Consider the following 25,878-nt stretch of genomic DNA (forward strand, 5'->3'; position numbering starts at 1 on the left):
TAATTCGAATCGATTCACAACTCACCGATCCTATCAATCATCAAATCATGTTGATTTCTATATTCTGTCCAATGTCTCCTCGATTTCCGACATCTTCTCTATCTGATCCGATTCTAGAAATCCGATATCCGTATAGCACGGATTGAATTTATTGAGATTGATAATTAAGCGTATTACTAAACTTTGATAATAAAGCGTATTAACTCTTCCAATGCTAGCTGTAACAATCATTTATAGAAATCGAATTTAAAAAATTAGCCGAATAAATGGAACAATGTGGAATAGAAATAGAATCTTTGCTTTCATGAAATTACCTGAGAAATATAATATTCCGTTTATCCTTCAAGATTGTGAAGCTAGTGGAGCGAAGACTGAACATTTACCAATGAGATGAGAAATGCATGGGAAAGACCGATGTGATTTATTGTTTTCCATAGGACTGATTTTATTTCTGCTTCGGTACAAGTCGGTTTGTCGAACCATCAATGCGAGTCTGTAAAAGGCACATAAATCGATTTTAGAAATTAAAGAGTTTACATAACTGCAAGCAGCACACTGAGATAACTCGTTGGGGGAGTGAGATAGATTACCTCATCAGTTCAGGAACTTTCTTCCACAAACTTATTATAAGCATCATAGAAAGAAAGTATGACCGATTACGCAAAGCATTTCACTCACCCTTTAGGCAATACACGTGTACTATAACTAGATTCGATGTCAAAGCGATTGTATTCGAAAGGATGCAAGAAAGATTCAAATAGATATTGATCTCTCAATTGAAATTACATTGTAAATTTGAATAAATGAACAATTTTTTTTGTGATTTTCTTCGCTATCATGCTCTACACGGCAAAGAGATGAACATATTCTCACGGCAATCATATTCACTAATACATGTTTCTCACTAATAACGCAACATCAATTAACGTTTCTATATTGCAGTAATGAAGACCGTCTATGGAAAGCTTTCTAATTATAAGCTTCAAAAATTACTTATATAAAAGCGATTAAAAATATCATTGATCTATGTTCGTAAAAAGATCCAAAAAGAACCAAAAAGATGATTCAGATAAATAGATTCATCTATAGAGTACAATAAATCATAGAGGGTTAATCACAATGTCATTCGTGAAGAAATCAAAAATCTTTCTCTGACAAAGATTAAAGAGATCTCTGTTCACGTCATTTCGAATCGACTTGGTAAAAGTCTGAAGTCTGAATAAGGAACTACGTTCGCGACGATCCGTTCCAAGGCAAAATCGAAGCAACTTAGACGAGAGAGGTAAAAGATGGTTATTGGGAAGTGATCACGTCGAGGCGTCTGCCTTAGAGCGTGAGTACGGTGACCCGAGGAATCGTTAAGCGGAAAGTTACGTGCTGATCAGTAACACTAGAAACGATTTGGAGCGGTCTCTTGTATATGTACACGCTCGCACACCTACGTGAAATTACGTACCATCGGTTGATGCGCAACGCACCAGGTTGCGCAATAATCGCGCGCGGTTGCAGAGCGTGCGTTGCTCTCTATAAGCCATACCATCTATCGTGGATGTTGATGACGATGTCGCATGACCCCGTGTTTACTGTTGCGATATCGAACACGAAATAACCGATATAATTATAAAGACACACGCAATTTAAATCGTAGTTGAATCGCAATCTTCAATATCAGAAAGATTGCCGCGGTCATCTCCATTAGACGCTATTCTCTATCTTTTTTTTTTTTTACGATTGTCCTTTACCGAACGAAATATGGCACCTCATGGTAACCTCTCTTTTTCTAACAGACATAACTATCATACCTTCGCCTGTCTATACTTTTTATACATAACAATCTCGGTTCACTTTCATGTCGACCCGATTAGCCGACCTTCAGGTCCAACGAGAGATGCCCGCCGATCTATATCACTTAGCTTGCGCAATAACCTCTCATCCCACATCTCTCACCGAGAGCTCGTCTTCAGCCTTCTCCCTCGATTTTCTTTTACTTTTTCTTTCTCTTAAAACTCTTTCTCTGTCACTCATTTGTTAACCGAGTTCGCGAACTTCGCTGAGGGACGCTGCACCGGGTGTTCACCAGACTCGATGCTGTTTCTGAGAGTCTTCCTCCTGGGTGGGAGGAAGACGATCCTGAGGCCACGAATCGGTATATAAGCACGGTTGCTCCGACCTGAATCTGCACAGACCAATTATTGCCATCGTTTGGCGATAGAACGTTCCACTGTGCGACTAGTATCAACGGGGAAGTTCGTTTTTCACACAGATCGAGCATTTCGTCAACGAGATGAAATCGGTACGAGTAACAGTACAATTGTTTTCTTCCCGCGATAGATGGCGTGTCTTTACGAATCTCATCACTGCTTTCGGTCTTTGATATCGATTTCTCGAAGAATCGCATGTTAGTGATATCAAATGCGAATCAACGTTTTATTATATTTATATTTTTTAGCATAGATTATTATAATATTAAAAAAAATTAGTAATAATAATTCATTTTTATACTTTTTTTTAATATTGAATAGAATCTGTGAAATATGACATAGTGTGTTCACGAGAATTTTTTAGTGATATTACGATAAAAATTACATTCTATTTTAATTTTGCAATAATCTAAAAACATTTTAAGTTTTCCAAAAAATTGACTCATTGCCTTGTGACTTCAGTAGTCAAAGTATTGACAATTGTTTTAACAGCTCGCTATCGCGTTATTGGCTGTTGTTGGTACGTGTTACGCAGCCCGATTAGACAACACTTACCTTCCCCCGGGCAATGCAGGCAGTGCAGGAGGTGCAGGATTAATACAAGCTCCCAATCGTCCTGGTGCTCCAGGACCTGGTAGACCTGGTGGACCAGGTGGATCAGGTGGACCTGGAGTATTTGGCAGCGGTGGTGGAGGACTTGCAGCATATAGCAGTGGTGGCGGAGGCGGAGGTACCTATGGTGGAGGTCGTAAGTATTGTTTTTCAATTAGTTTTCAATTTAAAATGTAAAAACTATAAATATAATGCATTCATAAAATATTTACTTGTTGCATATTTTACCTCGATTTCAATAGAATATTCGATTTATTATCGAATGATCAAATGATATCGATGATCAAATGAAATCGATTCTATCGGAAAAATCGATCGTTCGATATAATCGAAATAATAAATTCGGAAATCGTTTGAATTATTTTTCAAAAATATTATATTTTTTTAAAATTTTAATTATTACAATTTTCTTCGTTAAATATTTTTTTTAAATATGATTTTCAATAGAGAAGACAAAATTATTAATTTTTCCTTACAACAAATTACTATAACACGAACATAACAACTAAAATTGCAACTTATAATAGTATAATAATACGGTCATTATTCCATGTTAGAATTTAATGTCTTCTTATATAATGATATTAAGATTTATTGAAAATATCATGAAAACTATCATCAGAAGACTTTTTGAGTTTGATTATCGTTTATCTCTTTTTATTATCTCTCTTAATAGCAGATTCTTTTAAGTGAAAGGCAATAATAATTTCATATTTTTTGATGAAATGAAATTGCAATTACTGTTATTAAATCAATATTTTTTTATCGTTTTTTAATCAAATTTCAATTTTATAACAAGTTATTAAGTAAAAATTTTTAAGTTTTCAAACTTTCTTATTTTCTTCTTTGATTTATTCTTGATGACATCCTAATTTACGTAGGAATATAATTTTTTGTACTTGCATATTTGTTATGCAATTAAGAAAAAATGTGTACTTAAACAGAATATTAATTCAGCACCTTGATACCATTTACTAATTCTTTTTTCTCCCGTTAGTTCCCGACTAAAAATATTACTTATCATTAATATGAACATTTTACACATTAATAAAACTTGCGCAGGAAATCTTGATGCATGTGCAAAAAAATTCGATATAACAAATTATTTAATTTACGAAGGGAATTATTGAGATATTTATCATACATTGTTTCAACAATACGCGCAAAGAGAAAATTATTTGAATGATTATAAAATTCTGTTGTATCACATCATACATAGCAAAAGCGAAGAAAGAAAGAAAATGATGAAACACATTTCGTCGGTCGAATTGCATAAAAATATGTAAAATATGCTGTGAAACCAGAGCTCATTTCGTGTCATGGAGACGAAAGAAAAGTGAAAATCGCGGTTCAACGCGAAACACTTAATCACTTTATCCCTTGAGGCGCTTCTCTAATGAAGATACCCGGCACGATTCCAGTAACGAGACTCTCGAATCTACGTACGATTCGACGATGGTGAGAATTCTCGATGGATTGCGAAAATAACATCAAAGCGTTTCGTCTCTATGTCTTTTGTACAACCTCGTCGCGACCGACCGAGTAATTAGGTTCTATTCACTTATGGATTAATCTCGAGTATGTTCGCGGATTTCACCTCGTGTGTCGTAATCTCGTGTAAGGCACAGATATGTTGATCGATAAAAAGTCGATTATATGCGACAAAATGGGAGATGTACGTTCTATTCGAATCACTTGAAATTCTGGCTAGCTTGAATGCTAGTTTTTTTGATTTCCCCGCGACTAGTCGATCATCAACTTTCTCAGGAGTGCTTAAAAGTCAGTTGTAGAGAAAGGGTACTAGAGTCAATCAAAGTCTGTGGTAACTCAGCTATTTTTATAACGAAACTTTATCCGAGTTAAATCACTTTACCTAACATTTTGAAAATTTTGCTTGAATTTATACTTCAGCTGGTGGCGGCGGCGGCGGCGGCGGTGGACCAAGAGGAGGACCTGGAGGAGGTCAAGAGATATCTATCGTCTCGTTTAACAATCAGAATAGTGGTGATGGCAACTACCAATTCAGCTACGAAACAGGAAATGGTATCAGTGCGCAAGAAACAGGTCACCTGCAAGGTGAGATCAGGGCCACTTTCGTTTCCCAATGACGGTATTCCTTACGTTCCTTTTCTTCGCGGTTCGTCGCTACCATTTCTTGCCATTATGAATATTCCTATCCATCATTGTGCACGACCTCAAATCATTTTTCGTTTACAATGGAATCGCACTGATGAATGCAATAGCACTACAACTTCTCAAATGTAATTTCCACTCAGTACTTTCCTTTCCATTCTTTTTTGATATTTTACTTTTAAAAAAGAGATTTCTGTATCTGTGTAAAAGAAATGTTAAAAAATTTGACATATATTGTAAAACTTGAAGAAGATTAGGGATCATAGCAAATAGTTACAACTTAACCAAGTAATCACATATCCCAATTTCTGTCAATGATGAATGATTACCAAACAATGACCAAACGTTACTAACAAGTTAGAAAGTCGCAAAAATACTTGATATATGCACAATCTAGCCAAAGATCCATTGCATCAAGTATTCATGTATCTCACTTCTCTAGGTAACGCGGAAGCAGTAAGTGGATCATACTCGTATACTGGACCTGATGGTGTACAGTATAGCATCACCTATACCGCGGACGAAGAAGGTTTTCATCCCCAAGGTGCGCACTTACCGACTCCACCTCCGATTCCACCAGAAATTCAACGAGGTGTTGAATTAGCCCTTGCAGCAGAAGCCAGAGGCGAAAATCAAGATACTTCCGGTGGTGGTGGTGGTAATGGTGGCGGAGGTGGATATTCTTTAGATCGTTATAGTGAGTTTCATAGATGATATTTTTGCAAAATATTTGTGTAGATTATAGGATTGTTTGAACTAGAAAATATTGGAAAAAAATATTTTTTGTTAATTAAAATAGTTTAATCAATACATTTTTTTTTGTTTATTTTTAATAAATTAATATCAAATTATTTAAATAATTTCATTAACCTAGCAGGAGGCGGCGGAGGCGGCGGAGGCGGCGGAGGTGGTAGTGGTGGTGGTCGAGGAGGAGGTGGCAGTAGTGGATCTTATCAGGGTCCAAACTCGTACCAAACAAGTTCAGGCGGATACCATTACTAGCCGACACCGCATAAGTCATTACATATTATAGAATCAATCTTATTCCATTACAGTAATATCATTTAAAGGCGGACATATGTACATAAGAATATATCGTTTATGTAACTTTCTTATTTATATAAAATATGAGAACTTTATTTATGATTTGTTTTTTTTCCCCTATTATTTAAAATTTTTTTGTTTTCTTTTTAACAATGTTACTATTGAATTTTAGTCATATGCATTTTTAATTTTTATTTTTATACATAGTTACATAAATTAATTTTTAATACAAATTCTAAATAATAAAATATTTTTTTTTAATTTAAACATATATATTCAAATAAATAACTTAAACATACATAAATTAAAAATTGCTATAACATTATACGTATATCAGAAAGAAATACCTTAATTATATTTACAAAAAAAATAATTTAATAAAGAAATTCATTTTTTTATGTTAAAATATTGCCTACTATTTACACATTTGTTGTTTGTGTAGTGGAATCCACCGTAGACGTTTTAGATTTTGTTAATTCAGTTCCTCTAGCAAACTGAATAAAAAGTTGTTCTAAAGTAGCAGATAAAACAGCATAATCTTGGATACAACTGTATTGTCTTTTTAAATCATTCATTGTATTATACATCTTTTCCCATGTCGTTCCAATATCATTCACGTGATATGCTATAAGTCCCTGCAAATTAAAAAATAAAATTATATTAGTAAATACTATATAAAGATGTACTTAAATGTTTCACATAAATATAGTTTACCAAATTCTCATCTCTAATTTCACAAAGTAGAGATGATTCTATAATCTTTTTTATATTGATGACATCATCATCCGTTCGACTTGGATTTAATTTAATGTGAATATCGTAACCAGCACCGAATCGTTGTTTCAATTCCTGACTTGCACCGATGCAAACTAATTGACCTTTCACCATAATGACTAATCTATTGCATAAAGCTTCGCATTCTTCCATGCTATTATGAATTTTTTTTTTTTTTTTATTAAATAGAATTATAACAATTTTCAATTGTAACAATATATATTATCGAATCAAATAAAATACCTATGAGAAGTAAGTATAATAGCTTGTCCCATTTTTTGACAAGACTTAAGTATATTCCAAAGCAATCTTCTAGCCGCAGGATCAACTCCCGTCGTTGGTTCATCCAATAGAACGAGAGTTGGATTTCCAATAAGTGCCATTGCAATGTTCAAACGTCGTTTATTACCACCGCTGTATGTATTGCTTGGTTGATGCATGCAAGCATTTAAATCTAATACAACAAACAACGTCCATAAAAATTTATATTACAATTGTTTAAAATAAATTTTTTAATTTTTAAAAAATAAATTTACCGAGTCTATTAATCCATTTGTTAACTTCTAAATCTACTTTTGATTTAGGAATACCGCGAAGTAAAGCAAATAATCTTAAATGATCAAATGCATTCAAGGAATTGAGCAATGCATCAGTTTGTGGACAATATCCCATTTGAGCTAGATACTAAATGAAAAATTCATTAAAAATATAATAAAAATAATGTACAGAAAAAAATATAGAAAAAAAAAAAAAGAATAATAATATATTACATCTTTTCGATTAATATTAATTTCTGACTTTCCTAAGTACATGATACCACTATTTGGTATTTCTTCACCAGTTAACATTCTAAACGTGGTACTTTTTCCAGCGCCATTAACTCCAAGTAATCCAAAACATTCTCGTTGTTTTACTCTAAAACTAATTTCCTGCACTGCCATTAATTTCCCATAATATTTGCTCAATTCATAAACTAAAAACAGACTATCTTTGTTATTTTCTGGACTTTCTAACAAATTATTTTCAGTAGTGGAAACTGTTTTAATTTTCTTCTTATTAATTTCTTTTGCTTCACCTAAATATAAATATAAATAATAACGAATAAATTTTCACTCTAATTCTTTATTCCAATTCAATATAGTTAAAATAAATATTTATGAAAAACTATACCACGATTTAATAATTTTCTAATTTCTACCGCTACTGCATGTTTCTCCTTTTTTACTTGATCATCTTTTATATCACATGGATTTTTTAAATTTTGATTCAATATTTTAGCATAAAATTTATGCGGTAAACGTTCCTCTAAAATAATGAGTATTGTGAAATATATTAATGGTGTGAAGGATAAATAAATAATGCATTCTTTCAAACTCATGTCATTATCATAATTAGAAAAATAAGAAAGTTGATTCTTGCATACTCCATCCACACAATCCAAACCTAAAGAAGATTTATGTTTTAATGTCTTATTTATGTTTAATATTTAGAACATAGAAAAATTATTAAAACATATATTAATAATTCGTACCGCAACATATATCCGAAAGAGCTAAACAAACTACATCTTGCAATCGATTTGGTAATCGACGACATCTCGCATTTTGTATAGCTATATTGAAAAAAGACAATTGACCATGAAATAGGCTCACATGAGGTATCAAACGAAATAGATTTTTCTGAATCGAATATAAAATTTTGAGATTATCAAAATTATGAATCACTTCGTGTAAAAGATATTGAAATAAAACTAAAATATAATAGAAAAATATTAGTTTACTTATTTCATTTTTTTCATATTTTTATGATATGTAATATAATGCAACTTACCAAATCCAACAGGTACAAGACTTAAAACAGTTATTATTGTGTTTCTTGATTTATTAATGAAACTGAAGATATATGATATGATTAAAGAATTTATACCAAAAAGAAATAGCAGTAATATCATCGTAACTGAAAAAAAAAATAAATAAATAAATAAAAATATAAAAATCTATTTTTAACATATTTAATAATTATTAATATTATATTATTACATATTTCTATCATGTAATATAAGCGTATATCCAAGATGATATCCATAGCATAAAATCCTAGTACAATAACAATTATGATATCTGTAAGAACTAATAAATCAAAAGTAAACATAGTAAACCAATATGAAAAAGAGGTAACTCCTGTCATTCTTTGGAGTTGTTTCATTTTAGTCTCTGTTTCTTGAAAAGGATGGACTACAAAGAGTGCTACAGTAGGAAAGAAAAAACAGCAAAAGATCAATACTCTTGTCAAAGATTCATTTTCTGGCATGTATAATATTGTAGCAGATAATGCATTTGGTAATTTTTGGCTTGAAACATGAATAGAATATTCATCACCAGCTATACTTTTAATTAATGCATTTGATAATAAATTTATAGTTAATGGCACACTGTGAATTGCAATCCCAGAATAAAAACCATTAGCATATAAAATTCCATCAGAAATATTAAATTCTGCAGAAACAATATAATTATTACGATATTCTGCTATATTTTGGATAGCGCGATCCAATAAAGCTTGTGTAACGCTTGTATTTTGTTCTATGTTTTCTGTAATTCCACCAAAATATTTTATTTGAATTGAATTTTCTGTTCCAATACTTTCGTTTTTAAAAGAATATAGAGCTTTTGGATGTTTATACATATTAAGTTCTAATGGAAATATATTCGTTGAATCACTAGGCATATCATAACTTAAGCCTATTAACACAACCGAAAAAAGTGGTAAAAGATATGTTAATATTATATTAGTTAAATTTTTCTTAGTGTATATCAATTTCTTATGATATAGCGCTAAAATTGTCTGTATGCATAAACTCCATCCTTCTATTTTTTGTGATGGAGGACAATATAATTCATTCAAATGCTTTCCATTATCTTCGTTTTTAATTACTTTTAAGAATACTTCTTCTAAAGTAATTAATGATACACTAATTCCAGTAACTCCCAGATTTTTTTTTTGATTTTCAACATTATCTAAAGATTGTGGTAAAGTTTCAGTATTTGGTACACTTAAAACAATCTTCTCACTATCAACATTTATTTGTTGCGTCCTTGGATCAAATTTATTTATAATTTTTTCTGCATTACACCATGATTTTGTTGATAAAGTAACTTCGATATGACCATAACCATATTGTTTTTTCAAAAACATTGATGTGCCATAACATTTTAATCGTCCTCCGTGTACAATAGCAATTCGATCTCCAAGTATATCAGCTTCTTCCATATTATGTGTACTAATTAAAATTGTTTTCTTTCCTCTTATTTTTAAAATAATATCCCATATATCTCTTCTAGTTTCAGGATCCATTCCAGAAGTTGGTTCGTCTAAAATTATAATATTAGCATCACCAATAAGTGCCATTCCAAGACATAATCTTCTCTTTTGTCCTCCAGATAACTTGTTTGGAAGAACATTTCTTTTTTCACGCAATTTTAATTTATCCAATAGGATATTAACATTTTGTTGGATTTCTTTTTGTGTTTTATTTGTACCTTTTAGCTAAAACATATATATCTCTTCATATTCATATTCATATATCTTCTAATTTTTTTAATTAATAATGTAACGTTATTTTACTTCAAATGGATACTTACTAAACCAAAAAATTTTAATTGTTCAAATACACTTAAATCAGGAAAAACTATATTTTCTTGAGGGCATAAACCTAAATTGTTTCTAATACATTGTAAATGTTTTGCTATATTTTTACCATTTATAATAACTTTTCCTTCAGTTGGACTTATTACGCCTACATAGAAAATATTTCATTTAAAAAATTTGAATGCATATATTTATTATAAAGGAAAAAAACTTCTACCTGTCAAGATAGACATAAGTGTAGTTTTCCCAGCTCCATTATGTCCCAATAAAGCTGTTATTTGTCCTTTATATAAATCCATTGAAATTCCCTTTAAAGCTTGAACTGTCTATTACATAGATTAAATTATTACAGAATAAATATTATTATTATAATCACTATGATTATATGATAATAATAATAATTTATTTATTAAATTTAATTTATTAATTAATTAAGCTAAAAAAACTTACTGATTTTTGGAAACAAGTATTTTTATATGTTTTTTTAAGATTACGGATTTGTATTCCAGGAATAAGTATTCCTTTTGCAATTGGCTCAAAATTTTCATTATCTATATTATTATAATCAAAATCCTCTATGTTTTCATCAAGATTTATTTTATTCTTTTTTAAATACTATAAAAAATATTTTTTATTGTAAATAAAAACACAATGATATATTTTGAAGTCATATTTAGATATTTCGATATAACAAAAAAATTTACCTTTAAAAAATAAAATGGATCTTTACGAATACCATATTTTCCTGGGAGTATAGCATTAATATATACAGATAGTGAAAAATGTAATAAAGTACCAAAAATTGAAAAAATAAATATAAATCCAATACATCCAGTAATATTATATTGTGCATTTCCAACAATAAACATATTTGACCATTGAATACCAGTTACTATAAATTTTATATTATAATTAATATTTTAAAAGTTTCAAAATTATAATACAATATTAAAAAAAATGTACATACAGTGAGCTTCATATGCATTTACTTCTTCAAAAAATTTATATAGCAATATATTTGGAAATAATATTCCTAAATATGGTATTATTGAAAAGATTTCTTCTCGTATCAAATGTGCATGAAGCGAAAAAGAGGCAGAATAAATAATTGATAGTGTTATTATCACAAAACGTGCTAAAAAAAAATATTATATATTTTCATTTTTTAATTTATATCATATATATATCATATATATTTATTATGTTATTATAGATATTTTAATTTTGATTTTTTTAAAAACTTACTTACGTTTTGAAAAATATGCAGCAATATGCATACCAAATGATATTAAATGAGCAATATGTGCTGTGAGTATTATCCAAAATATAAAAGTATTGCTATAGTACAAATATGGATCAACATTTCCAGAAAAAGTGTTTTTAAATAATATTATTATTGGTACTATATAAAAAATACTAAATATAATGCCAACAATCAACCAACTTAATAGATTCTGATATTGTTTTACTCCATTCATTGCCATTAAAACATTTACACCAATATATTTTTCTTTTGTTGCATAATTTGTTTCTATACAAAGTGGTATTAAAAAAGCAATAACTGCAAACATACATATCACTAATCTTAATATTGTATCAGATTCATCTATTTTAACATGTGGAGGGTAAGGCATTCTTTGTATTGACAGCTAAAATGAATGTAATAAATAATACAAAAAAGATATTGATTTTGTTATTTAATAATAACAACTATATTCATATATAATACCTTTATATCCATCATAGGATGCGATGCTATGTGATGTATAAAAGTTTCATCAACACATATTTGTAATTGCACAAATGGAATGGTATTGAAATATATGGTATGTACATTATAATGAGGTTGATCAAACATATTTTGAAATAATATATTTGGAATTTTTAAAGAATGTCTGATTTTATATCTTATGTCAGTTGTATTATATTGTTCAAAAACAAGAGCTAAAACATCTGTAGTAGGAGATTTGGCTTGCAACATTGTATAAGCATTAATCATATCATTCTCAGTTAAAAAACCAGCTACATTTTCATGTGATAGTTTTAAACACATACGAACATCTTCTAAAATATTTTCTGTGTATGAATTCTGTGGTACATAATATAATTGTGTAAATTCTCTATTTAATAATGTTAATTTTTTTTTGGTTTGTATAGGATAATATGTACTTTCATTAAATATAAGAGGTGGTTGCACGCTGAAATCTCTTATAGCTTGTATCAATATAAATAAGCTAATAGGTATCAAACATTGTAAAAATATTGTCGTTTTCCAATGCTTTTTTCTAACTATTAAATTTTTATATAAAAGCAAGCCAAAAGTTCTTAATTCCTTTGCCATTTTTAAGTTTTAGATAATTATATTTTATTAAAAATTTTTGGATTTAATAAAATCAATAACATGGTACATATGTTTCATATATATAAACCGATAAGTTATACAATGCCATTGAAAGTTCATAAAAGTACAATGAATTAATTATAAGGATTGATGTATGAATCAATATGTATATTGATAGAATATGCTTTAACCTGTAACCTTGATATCCAAATTATAAAATATTTTTTTTAAGTACAGGTTTGAAAAATTTATTTCATATATAATTTCATATTTGGTTTTTAATTTTTATAATTGTCATAATAATTAAATCTAAAAAGAAAATATTAGAATTATAAAATGATAATATAAATTTAATAATAAAGCAATAATATAAAATAATATATATATATATATATATATAATAAATATATTTAAAATTTAAATACATATAATATAATTATATATATATAATTTTTAAATAAATGTTTTCTTAACTTTTTAATAATATTATCAAAATAAAATCATTAAAAAAATAAAATTATTGTGTTCAAATTGTGTATCAAATTTTAATCTTAAATTGAATGAACATTATTAAGATAAATCAAATAAGAAGCTCTAAATAGAATTTACATATGCGATAAATACCTGTCATGTATCTTCTGTTAAATTTGTAGCAAAGATTTTATAAAAATATTGATATCACTTTATCATATCTTTACATATCATATATATAATATGTTAATTTAATGTTTATAAATAAAAAAATTTAATGTTTAGCATTAAATATTTTATTGTTAAATATGCGTAATTATCATTGTTTTCTAAGCTTCGTTGCAATTGCCAATCTACAAAATGCAATTATATGTCATTTTTATACGTCACTATAGTTATGTTTGGAACTATTCATATTTCCCCTATCAGATAAAAACTTAAGATAATAATATCTTTCAAGATACGCAATAACGAATAAGTACCTGAAGCTATCCTACATAGTGAGGTTTAATGAAAGTATGTGAGAGAAAAAGCAGCCTTAAGAATAACACATGCTGTCGTCAGATTATGACGTATACAGTACTGTTATGCATATCAAACTGTGTTTCTGGTATCGGGAAATCATAACAGATACATCTGGCTGTTAGCCAGTAAAATTGAATGTGAAACATTTCGACAAGGATTTATACAAGACGTAAATACATTCAAATTTCTCTGTATTCAGTTTTTATAGTTACTTTAATTTAAAATTCAAGAAGCAATAAACAATTTCACGGTAGTAATATAATAGATTAATGATTATTAAAGTAGATTTTTATCTAAATGATAAATTATATCCCTATAAGATATAAATAATCTGAACGATTATGAAACATATTTATTGTAATTTTATCTATCAATATTTAATTTTCTGTAAGGTTAAATAACGTGTTTATAACGAACATCTTGTACTATAAGCATACGAAATGTAATCCTTTTTAATAAAACATTTCTTATTATTTAAACAAAAAAATTTATGCATTTAAATAAAAATATAGAAATATAATGAGTTACTTAAATTTAATAGCAATATTTTTATTAAAAGTTATTTTAATCCAAAATTTTTATTTTTTACTAAATTTTTAAAAAAATTTTAATTATTTTTTATGTTTGCATGTTTTTCCTTTTTTTCTTTAATAGACAATGCCATGGATTGCTGTTATTCTAGCAAAGATGGAAGTCCCACAATTCAAAAAGAGCTTCCAAACATCTCTAGTCCAGAGATGTTCGATAGTGGAGATGAAGATGACAAAAAGGATAATGAAGAATTTATAAATGAAATACCAATAATAGTTAATGAAAAACTTGAAAAACCTTCTCAAGCTGACTTGATTGCAAAATCTGATAATGATATATTAGCAAAAATCAATAAACTGCTGAGTGGTGTACCACCACCACCTAAACTTACAATTTGTAGAATAGATTGCTCAGAATTATTATTACGTATTTATGAGAATCAACATTTATTTTGGACACCATGTGCATTACCAGAAAAATACGTACAGCAAGATCTAAATAAAGAATTCCCAGAACAACAAAAAGAAAATATTAGTACAAATAATTATCGACATATCAAAAGCACATCTAGAAATTTAAGTACTGCTTTTGATGCTTGTGATCCACAATATCAAAGTAATATTAGTAATAATATAGATACAGTAGATTTAAAAAATATTTGCAGTGATAATTTTAGAATAAAGAAAGCAGTTCCTAATAATGAGCAAGTACAAGCAACTACAAACAAGGTAAAACAAGAATCAGTTGTAATTGCACCACAACAATCATTACTTTATTATACTATTAATGAAAAAAATGTTAATACTTTGACATGGCCTGAAGCATATTATCATAAATTTCATGGAATACAGTGAGTACATTAATGTATATCTGTATATTATGATTTATAATATCTATATAAAGATACATAATAATACTTTTATGATTTTAGTTATAACAGAAATAAAGCAGTTGAAGAATTTGAAAGCCTTACATCAAAATTATGTAGTAGGTATATAGGAGCTGAAACTCAATCTACGTGTACTGTATGGTTTTCTAAACCAGCACCAGGAAGTGCTAAAAAACGAAATCTTTTAGCTAATCGAAATAATGGTCAAAGTCCAGGAAAAAGATTAAGTCATTTAACAAAGAGACGAAAAGTATTCTCTAGTGCGAATTTACAAGGATTAGCTCTTAATAATAAAAAACTTTTAGTATTAAATATTAAGTACGTATCAAAGTTATGAAACATATTTTGAAAAGATTTTATTAATTTAAAAATTTATTAAATATAAATTTATTATTTTTTTTTATGTATAGAAAACCTACAATTAAAAAAGGCAAAAGTCCACGAGGTAAAAGTCCCCGGGGCAAAAGTCCAAGAGGAACTCCTAGAAGTTCAACAAAGAAAAAAGTGGCTCGACGACTTATTTTAGATGGATCTAATCCATTAAAATCTAAAATTGAAACATCTAAACGCGCACTTTTCCAAAGTCCTCCTCCTTCTGATCTACCTGGTCCGAGCAAGTTACTCGCAAATGATTCAAATTCTATAAGAATTAAACGCGCATTATTTACACAAAATATAAAAGAAAGTGATTCTGATAAAAGTCAAAATACTGAGGAATCAAGAAAAAGGAAAAATGAAGAAGAATTAGAAGGACCACGATGCAAATGGGCAAAAAGTTTATCTTTTGACTGCTCTCATGAATTGCATAATAATACAGTGTCTTCATGGGATAGACATTCATCTAGTAGTATAATTGAAAGAAATAAATCATCTTTGCATGAAGGAAGATGCGAACTTAGTGAAACTCATAGAAAGGTATTTTTGTTTAAGCACTTTAAAATATTTTTAAATAATTATCTTTAGTATAACATAATATAAATACATATGTTTAGAAATTACTCTGGGCAGTAGCAGAGGCTTTACGAGATAAAGGAATAGGTATGACCCATCCACAATTTAAACAATATGCTACGAATTTAGCGCGAACTATTAAAAAACTTATGCCTGATCTCGAAAATAAGAATATTCCTCGCAAACCAGGAAGTACAAGTGATCGTATGTTGAAATTAGCAAAATATCATGTTTTGTTTGTAATTGATGCAAGACCAACTGATTAACAATACTCATTAATATAGTATATGAAAAAATTTTTACATAACTTTGCGCAAAATATATTATTTATCACAGAAATATCAATGATTATACATTGGTATTTATATGTAGAGATAATATATATATAATCAGTGATTTTTATTTATCTGAATATAGTGAGATATTGTATTAAAATGTATTATAACAAATCACATAAAACATTAATGTGTGACGTGTGAATGTTAGAATTGTTTATGGAATATCAAGATATTTTTTACTGCATAAACATAAACTAAAAGGTTATTTTTAATATACCTATTTTTTATTAGCGATAAAATAGTATATATATATATATATTTCACAACTTATAAATAATTAATAAAAGGTGCTTCTCTGAAACAAAACATAATTTGCAATTAATAAATTTTAAAAACAACACATGTGTACATATACATCAATCATAATTAGTATTGATTGTATCTAAAACGTTTAAGGGACGAGTAAAAAAATAAAGACTAATCGCATTCGCGATGCTTGTTTAATCTTCGACTTTTTATTCCGCATTTTGATGACCCACCCTGGCAATCACTTCATCCAATATTTGCGTTAATTCTTTATTTTCTTTAGTTTTCTGTTCAACCAATTCAGCCAATGAATTACTTTTTAATTCTGCTTTCCTTAGCATTGCATGAAGTTTCACTGTTTCATCTTCATGTTGTTTTCGTATAGCATCTAATTCAAAATTAGCTCTGAAATAATTTAAAGACATTAAAGTATTTTAATTTTTTTTTTCTTTCTTGATACTTACTTTTCGAGTTCGGTCATAGCATGATTCTTCAATTGATCATATCGCGTTTCCAAACATTTTATCGTTTCCATATTTTCCTGAATACTTTCTTTTAATAATGTTTCATTACTTTTACATGTGGATACAACTCCTTTAAGCCTCTCATACTTTTGATGAACATCATTAAAAGCGGCCTCTGTATTGTTTAAATGAACATTTGCAACTTGTAGTTCTTCTTGAAGTTTTGCTTTCTCTTGTTCAAAATTCGTACGATCCCTTTCTTTTTCCGTGAGTAGTCGACTAATCGATTTTTCATATTCTTCAACTACAACACTAAAAATATTCCAAAATAATATATTTAATTATATATTATTATTATTATATTATTATTTTAATATTATTATATGTTTTATAAGTTTTAAATAAACAACATATAACTTACGTCATTTGAGATTTACTTTTTATTTCTTGTGCTATTTGTGCTTGTAATTTATTAATTTTTTCTTGAAAAGAAAAATTCTCATTCTTTTGCTTCTCTAACTCAGCTTCATATTCTTTTTTTTGTTTATCTAATTCTTTTTCTAATTGCAATACAGTTGTCCGTACTAATTCTAATTCCTTACTCATATTAATATCGATAATAAGTGAAGTATCGGATTTCGATTCTTCTACAGATTCTTCCTATGTAATAAAAAATATTTATGTATATTTATCTAGTAATATTATTAGCAAATATATAAAATACATACTTTGATTGCTATTTTCTCTTGAATTTCATTCGTTTTCTGTGTCATTTTTGTAGAAACAGGACTATAAAAAAGTAATCTATCGATAGCTGCTATAGCAGGATTACGTTTAGATATATCAATATTTTCTGATATATTTTCACTTTTGCCGTTTTGTTCCTCGTTTATAGATTGTGTATTACCTTGAGGTAACATACTGGTATCAGCTACCAATGGATCAAATTTTACATACAAAGAATCGGTTCTGAAGCGATTAATAGTTTTCTTGTTGTCGTAATTTGTCAAAAAGTCGAAACTCGTAGGATCTTGAAAGACTACGATATATAATAATTATTAATAAATATTAATTTAAATTATTAATATATTTATCGATATTTGAAAATTTTCATATTAAAAAACACTTACTTTCAGATGTTGCACTAACGAAGGGATTGTTATCTTCTGAACATTCCAATGAAGATTGAAAAATATCATTGGCGACTTGTTCAGCAGCAGATTTCAGTTCTTCGAAATTTGGCTGCTCAATGTTAAACGTATCTAATGATGTGCTCTGTCGTTGCGGTTTAAAATCCGTATATTGTTCTACTTCCGATACAGTTTCTAAAGTCAAAGAAACATCTTGTAAAGTAATAGTAGTATCTAACTTTTCTTCGGAAGACCCGTGTTTTTCTATTTCCTGATTTTCTTCTTCTTTTATAGAAAAATTTATTACATTTGTCTGACTCGAATCATTCACATTTTTCTTATCAAAACAATCATCTGAGATAATAGTTCCTTCTTCTTTCTTTTGAAAAGCAATATCGTTTACTTTGAAGCTATCTTCTTTTGGCGAAGAAAGATTGACGTTTTTAACAATATCGTTATTTTCAATTTCTTGACAAATATCTTTAGTTAAATTTTCCTGAACTTCAGGCGTTTTTGATTCAACAGAAGAAATATTATTTAAATAAATTTGCTCATCGTTTACAACATTATTAGAAAAATTCAGTGAATCTGATTCTGTCAAATTATTATTTTTATTTTCTAATTTTTGAATGGAATTTGTCACTTCAGAGTGCGAAGATATATTTATTGCTACATTAGAATTATTTGCCAATGAATTTTTTACATTATCATCGACTTCTTGAGTATCGCTTACATTCAATTTCGAGGACTCTGTACTGGTCAGTAAGGAAGAAAACGTCGGTATACTAGGTAATGACGGTTCTTCACCATATTCCGCGAACACAGAAGTTGAATTGCATACAGAATTTACAATGTTATAAGGTAGAAAATCCACAGGCAAAGAATGATCTTCGCTTGAGTTATTCTTTAATATACTAGATCCTTCTTCTTTAGTAACATCTGTGATTTCTTTACTGGATGATAAACATACAAATGTCGAATTTAAATTAGATTCCTCTGTATTATGACATTGTGACAGTGAAGCCTCATCATCGCCATTAAAACTATTATTGGCTTGATGATTATTTAAATTATTATTGTTTTTAGGAGATCTTTCTATATCTATTTGTATAAAACTATTTCTCCTATTTGATACAATTGCTACAGGAAGAGGTTCTCTGATGCAAACTGTACCTAAAAGAGATCGTTCCTGTATATTTTGTGTAGTATTAATTGGTGAGTCTACAAATTCATGAGTCTCTAAATTGTTTTCGACGATTTCAACTGTCTTTTGAAAATCATCCGTCAATGAGATCTCAGTTGCGAGATTTTTAGTGTCATTAGCTGCTAATTCATCAGTGGCAGATGCGAATGTTTGATCTTGACTGAAATCCTGAGAATTTTCAAGTGTACTAAATGAATGTTCGTCCTCACTGTTTAAATGTATTGTCGCACAACCGGTAATCAAATCGTCCAAGCCAGATATATTTGAATTCACATAAGAATTATTCTGAGGGCTCGAAGGTACAGAATCTGGACAGATACCGCTGCTACTCTTTGTACTTAAAGTACTATTGAGACTCTGAAAACTGCTAGATGAGGATAGACTTTCTGGATTCGTGTAGGTGATCGATCCAACATCAGCGAACTCTCGAGCAAATCGAACTTTCACCTCATGCTCCGCACTCTTCGACACGGAATTGTCGGTACCGCTCTAAAAAACAAAAAAGATGCATTATTAATATAAATGTTACATGTTATATTCATTTTATAATTCATCTTTTTTTTTTGATTTTTAAAAAAATTATAATATACCACTTTTAACGATAAAAATAAGTCATTAATTGCTAATTCTATAAATGATTTTTTATTATTAAAAATTTGCAAAAATTATTAGATAGTTTTCTAAAAAATTCAAAGATACGAATGAATCACGATAATGATAATACAATCTTTCTAAATCAACTCTAAAATCTTTCAAAATCTTCAAGCCTCATATTCACATTAATTAACGCGAAATTTTCCGTTAAAGCTTACGCTTGAACGCGCTTAAAGAAATTACATCTACCCTTGCCAATTCACAAACGACAAGATGCGCATTAATCAAGCTTTTCACTAGTTAGACACAAAATACCGGCGGCGTGGGCGATGGCAATGGTGATGGCGACATCGATGTCCTTGCTGGGATTGCAACAGCTCGATGAAGCAATTTATTGATATACTCCATATTTTTATGAAACAAATGTAGAATATAGATGTGTTCGATGAACAGTCCTTTCGTTCACTGAGAAAATTTGCATCAGCTGATTTTGGTGTCGAGACTTGCTGATTTCTTTCAGAAATTGCGCAACTTCTTCGTTGCTCAGACTAATTATAAAATATAACGCGGGCTACGTCACGAAGAGAAGGAGACCAGATTTTGTTTTACCAGATCTTGTGCCAGTCTCGCATGCGAATCCATGCCAAGAACAGTTATGAGTAGACGTGTCCCGCGATAAAAAAGAATCTCTCTGATCGTATCGATGATGGCGCGATCGTGTTTCGCGGTGAAAAGTTAAATTATTGAATCATCGACAAAATGTTCATTTCAATTTTAATTTAAATTTAATTTCAAGAGCGAAAAATTTTTGCATAAAATTTTTTACGATTCAGAAAAATATACGATCTTGGATAAAAAATTTTCAAACTTTTCATAAAAGAAGATAAAGAAAGAAATTTTATACCTTATACTACTGAAGAAAACCAGTGAAATAAGTCTAGATAAGTCTAGATCTATTAATTTTTCTATAGTATAGTTAGCCGAATAAAATAGAAAGTTAAATGCAGAATAGAGATGACTATTGACTGATGTATTTGATTTGCTTAAACCAAATTTAAAATTGTGGTAATTTTTTACAAAATTTGATAAAGTGAGTAAGTTTGTTATTTTAAACTTAATGGAATAGAATTTTTGGTAATTCTGTAATTAGAAATAGATGTTTCACGAAGATTACCTTAAAGATGAAATTCCCCATGACTTCCCAAATAACCTCCACTTTCGGCTGTCACTGCTGGCCAATATGAGGCCATATTTACACGCGGGTTCACAGAACCCCACGTAGTGAACTTTCTTTCTTTCTCCCCGCCTATATATCCTCACCCCTGACACGTTTATTTCCGACGATACAACGCATCTTTCGTTTATCATTCACCCTTTCGCGGTCCCGTGTATTTTTTCTTCGGCCTTCTCTCGGACGATTTCCTTTCCGCCCGATCCTTCTTTCACCAAGAGAAGAAAGAAAACTCTCGATAATACGGATTATTTTCACCTTTTATAGTCTCGAACATTTGATCAGAAAGCGAATGAGATCATTCGGTTAACAAATTTCTATCAGATATTTTCTTGGATTTATTAAACGTAAGATTTACTGATTTCGAAGAACTTGTTAATTCAATGATATTTTTCTAAGATATAACTAACATTCGTTTCAATTATTCGATGTAAAAAGATTTCACTCTCTCTAGTCTACTTGTTTCTTATATGTAATAAAATTGAGTTGCCCAAATTATTCTGAAAAATTTTCAGTATGTAATTTCATTCGAAACGAGAAAAAATAAAGATGAAGTATAAATTTACTTTATTATGTCATAATTATATTTAATTACAATTTCTGCGTTTGATTAAAAAACCAAGTTATCGTATAAATGTTTGCTTTTGATTTGATTAAATATTTGAAAACAAATCGCGGACAGAATATGATGGATCAATTTTTCATGGAAAACAGATGCATTTAGAAAGTAGAATATATAAACTGCGCATTAATCTAACACACTAACCATTATGCATTTATTGCTTAAATTATATATTTTTTTTTTTTATGGAATAAGTCATTAATTATATGAATATTGATGCTTTTTTTAATCTCCCATGTTGCTTTCATTGTAATTATATAATTGTTTACGCTGCATATGAATTATATTTTTTCCAATACATTATTATTTAATTATATATTCTATAACAAACAATATATAATAATAATACGATCATAAATAATTGAGATAGTTAATTGAACGGAATATATTTGACTGTGTATAATCATATACTATTCATAATCATATATATTATTATTTATCACATTATGATATATTTTTATATTACTATTATACTATTATATTTTATTATACTATTATATTTTAATTATATTTCTTATATCTTTACATGAAATGAAAAATATTTATGAAAGATAATATAAATTAATATAACCCACATATATCATATTCATGAAAATAATAATTGTGATATTTTTTTTCATATAAATTAAAAAAGAATATAAATCTTGTTTAAAATTAAAATATGATAATAATTTTATAAAACAATGTGTAAAATATGATAATAATTTTATAAAACATTGAAGGCTAACACACAATATGATAATTAACTTTTAACATCTTTAATTAAAGATTATTGGGAAATAGATTGATGAAATAGATTGATACAGAAAAATAAAATGAATGCTAATTTATAATATAAATAATTGAATTTGTACTAATATATATGTAAAAATAATTTTAAAATAAAGTTATTTTCTCAAAAAGTTTTGAAAACATTGAGAATATTTTAAAACTTTTGCTTATTTGAAACACGTCCTTCTTAATATGACGCAAATAACTTCGATTATAGATTCGCGGAAAATCGATTTAAAAAAATATAGAAACATTGAAAAATGCTGACTGAACGATTGTAGAAATATACTAGAGTAAAAACATCATTCAGATAAACCGATAACGAATGACATTTTGAACGTCATGCATTTTATCAATTGAAACAGACACATAATTTTCTAAAGAATGTATAAAATATCTCATATTTAGATAATATCATAAATACGCAATATGTTTAATATTTATTTTCTTCGTCTTTTTAATAAGAAATATAAAAAAATATATAAATAGTTTCGTTTTTTATAGATTATTTTGTGAAATAATATAATTATCTAGATAATTTAAAATTTGTATATTTGACATTAAAATCATTAATTATTCGATCTTAATCATGTTAAATAATAAAAATATTTCCATAAACCGTAGCATGTTATTGATAATTATTATATCATGGTTTCCTTGCTTATTAAACTTATAATATAAAGTGAATGTGTTCGCTTGAGCTCACCGTATACGAAGCGTTCAAGCGAGCAAACCAATATAATTTCCTTCGAAACTCGAGAAGCTCGTAGTCTCCTTATTCGGAGTATTCTTGACATTATCGAGACCGCAACACGTATTATCCCTATGACTCATTCCCATCTTATGATGACAGAGAGAATCACAGACATTTCTTTTTCAAGGGGTGTGTCTCTTTCTTTTTCTTTTTCTCAACCCTATATTTCCGTTCTATTTCTTTAAAAGCTATCTTCAACATCGATTCCAATTGAATCCAGAAAAAAATAAAATGTTATTTTTCTATAAACCTTCACTTGATAGAAAATAGCATTAAAAATAAATAATGCGAAACTAGGTCTGAGACAATAGATCATCGTCTTCTGTTTATCTTTAGTCTCTATAGGAAAGATTTATCAGAAGACACTCACCAAGCCTAATAATCAATGAAGGATATCTCTGGTTGAAATTCTAATATTAGTGCACTACATTCTCCAGTCGATACTCTAGATATCCACCACTACCACAGATTTCTTGCGATGGCACGCGACCATATCTGTACGCGTGTGTAAATGTAAAATGACGAAACACGACGATGCTGCCAAAATACAAGCGCCTCACCTTTCGAGATATGCGATTCTGCTAATCCGTCAGGAACGTTTTACTAAATCGCGTCCAGCATGGAGCGAACTGTTTCTAGATTGTAAAGAATGATCAATGATGTGAGAGTCATGGCCACCGTCTTGCCGATGATACGCGTAACTAACACTTGCTGCTTGTAGGCCGCTGTCGTAACGTCGAACCGCGCACACGCCACACGGGCATTATGCTACAAAGATCACCAACTATGGAAGTGGTGGGACACAATTCATGATATCGAATAGTATGATGGTGTGGCGCTATCTGGAGTGACATGTAGATACTCAAACATTCGATGCTAAGTAGATAAAAAATGAGAAAATGTTCGAATCAACAAAAAATTAGATATTATTAAAATAGAATAAAGAAAAAAATGATAAAATTGAAAAGATATTATGAAAACTAAATGATATATTATATCGTTTTTTTTTATGATTCTAAAAACTATTCTTTGAATAGTTATTTTTTCGAAATCAGTGTAATTATTGCTTGCAATATGTATATATAAATTAATTAATCTTGAATATAATCAATACTGTTTTTGCAGAAAATTGTACATTAAATTTGACATGATCATGATCAAATCTTGTACCAAATTAAGAAAAAAATTAAGAAAATATTTAAAGAAAACTTAATAAAATCATATGAATAAAAGAATATAAGAATATAAAATCATGAAATATTCTAAAATATGAATATATACTATTATATATCCATTAATATATTTATAAATATAAAATGTAAATAGAGCATATATTATTTTTTTATAATAATTATAATAACCGGTTTTATTTTTATATTACTGATGACAAACTAGTTTCTGATTCATGTACAAGAAAGAATATAAAATATTATAAAAACTTTAGATTAATAACCTAATATTATATAATAATATATTAAATATTAATTATATTCTTTTTAATTTTTCCATTCAGCAATGATAGAAATTATATCTGCAAGTTATATATAATTATATATCCGTCAAATATATTTAAATTATATTATATATATGAAATTGTAAGTAAGCATTTTTCGTTCGTTCTTTTTAGATGTTAAAGAAAGATATTCCCACACGGGGAAGCAAAACTTATTTTCGTTTCAAGGTGCTCCTGGAGATTCAAGGTTTATTTATAGGGATGCTTTGATACGACTGTTTGCAATAAAAACATAGAGCAAAAGCAACCGGATAAAAAAGACAACTGATAAGAACGCGGAATATGTTGACTTAAAGTTCATTGTCATGCGCATTGGCAAAACGTTATCATTTGTAAGAAAAACATAAATACCTTGCAATTATGAAGAGATGCAGTGATTTCACGAAGTACTACTCGAGTTCCTTCACGAACCGAACCATTAATGTTCCTTGGATTTGACATCCTGATATTTCACAATTTTAATACAAATTCTTTAATAATTTTATTAAATACATCCGTCGTTATGCTTTATAATAGCAAATATGATAAAAATTAAATTGAGTAATGAAATGTATTGTAAACAAGTTAAACGAACGAACACTAATAATTGTTAATATTAGCATTCACACTGCATCTTGTTCAACGTTATGAAAAAACACGAATTTTTTCGAACATATATTCGCGATAAATATAAACTTTGTAAAACTCGGATTTAATATAATATTAAAACAAGAAAATGACTACGTTTTGTTGAAATTACGCGCATACATTTCACAATATCTTCACTGTTACAACGTTAAACACGCAACCGCTTTCTTAACGGCCGTCTGGCATTTGACAACTTGAATGTAAACGCATCAACCAATCATATTGCATTATTATATTTCTAGAGGGAACGCTTGTGGCGCCACG

The 25,878-nt window shown here is 28.7% G+C and overlaps 4 protein-coding genes and 1 long non-coding RNA gene across 8 annotated transcripts; 2 read left to right on the plus strand and 3 right to left on the minus strand.

Annotated features, from left to right (window-relative positions):
• The first annotated feature begins 2,025 nt into the window (after positions 1-2,025).
• On the plus strand, positions 2,026-6,085 carry LOC122713233 (pupal cuticle protein 20-like). The gene is made up of 5 exons (XM_043933482.1): positions 2,026-2,293; positions 2,694-2,949; positions 4,725-4,889; positions 5,389-5,643; positions 5,824-6,085. Exons 1-5 carry the CDS (start codon positions 2,285-2,287, stop codon positions 5,946-5,948), a joined length of 810 nt encoding a protein of 269 aa, XP_043789417.1. The 5' UTR covers positions 2,026-2,284; the 3' UTR covers positions 5,949-6,085.
• A 130-nt stretch (positions 6,086-6,215) lies between these two features.
• On the minus strand, positions 6,216-12,983 carry LOC122713474 (phospholipid-transporting ATPase ABCA1-like). Its single transcript, XM_043933959.1, has 16 exons — positions 12,142-12,983; positions 11,662-12,061; positions 11,380-11,547; positions 11,117-11,304; positions 10,863-11,027; positions 10,630-10,738; positions 10,406-10,560; positions 8,804-10,310; positions 8,595-8,720; positions 8,296-8,514; positions 7,935-8,207; positions 7,535-7,839; positions 7,301-7,448; positions 7,008-7,218; positions 6,705-6,918; positions 6,216-6,625 (listed from the first exon to the last, which is right to left on the minus strand). The coding sequence occupies exons 1-16, from the start codon at positions 12,751-12,753 to the stop codon at positions 6,410-6,412; spliced, it is 5,016 nt and encodes a 1,671-aa protein (XP_043789894.1). The 5' UTR covers positions 12,754-12,983; the 3' UTR covers positions 6,216-6,409.
• An 834-nt stretch (positions 12,984-13,817) lies between these two features.
• Positions 13,818-16,902, plus strand: LOC122713175. Of its 3 annotated transcripts, none has more exons than XM_043933383.1 (5): positions 13,818-13,918; positions 14,404-15,130; positions 15,212-15,487; positions 15,580-16,084; positions 16,162-16,902. In XM_043933383.1, the coding sequence occupies exons 2-5, from the start codon at positions 14,412-14,414 to the stop codon at positions 16,384-16,386; spliced, it is 1,725 nt and encodes a 574-aa protein (XP_043789318.1). In that variant the 5' UTR covers positions 13,818-13,918; positions 14,404-14,411; the 3' UTR covers positions 16,387-16,902. The 3 variants fall into 3 exon arrangements, with proteins under 3 accessions (XP_043789318.1, XP_043789317.1, XP_043789319.1); XM_043933382.1 differs by having other exon boundaries at positions 13,865-13,999; XM_043933384.1 differs by lacking the exon at positions 13,818-13,918 and adding an exon at positions 14,098-14,191.
• LOC122713174 (uncharacterized protein PFB0145c) lies at positions 16,661-25,563 on the minus strand. 2 transcript variants are annotated; one of them, XM_043933380.1, is made up of 6 exons: positions 25,339-25,563; positions 18,299-19,991; positions 17,897-18,207; positions 17,590-17,828; positions 17,169-17,480; positions 16,661-17,109 (listed from the first exon to the last, which is right to left on the minus strand). In XM_043933380.1, exons 1-6 carry the CDS (start codon positions 25,426-25,428, stop codon positions 16,914-16,916), a joined length of 2,841 nt encoding a protein of 946 aa, XP_043789315.1. In that variant the 5' UTR covers positions 25,429-25,563; the 3' UTR covers positions 16,661-16,913. The 2 variants fall into 2 exon arrangements, with proteins under 2 accessions (XP_043789315.1, XP_043789316.1); XM_043933381.1 differs by lacking the exon at positions 25,339-25,563 and adding an exon at positions 21,271-21,780.
• Positions 21,880-23,986, minus strand: LOC122713178. The gene is made up of 3 exons (XR_006346463.1): positions 23,845-23,986; positions 23,427-23,666; positions 21,880-22,269 (listed from the first exon to the last, which is right to left on the minus strand). It is a non-coding gene; the product is annotated as an uncharacterized LOC122713178 (long non-coding RNA).
• Positions 25,564-25,878: the final 315 nt, after the last annotated feature.

This window comes from Apis laboriosa, unplaced genomic scaffold (assembly GCF_014066325.1).
Source record: "Apis laboriosa isolate Shangri-la unplaced genomic scaffold, ASM1406632v1 scaffold23_cov150, whole genome shotgun sequence".
NCBI classification, from domain to species: domain Eukaryota; kingdom Metazoa; phylum Arthropoda; class Insecta; order Hymenoptera; family Apidae; genus Apis; species Apis laboriosa.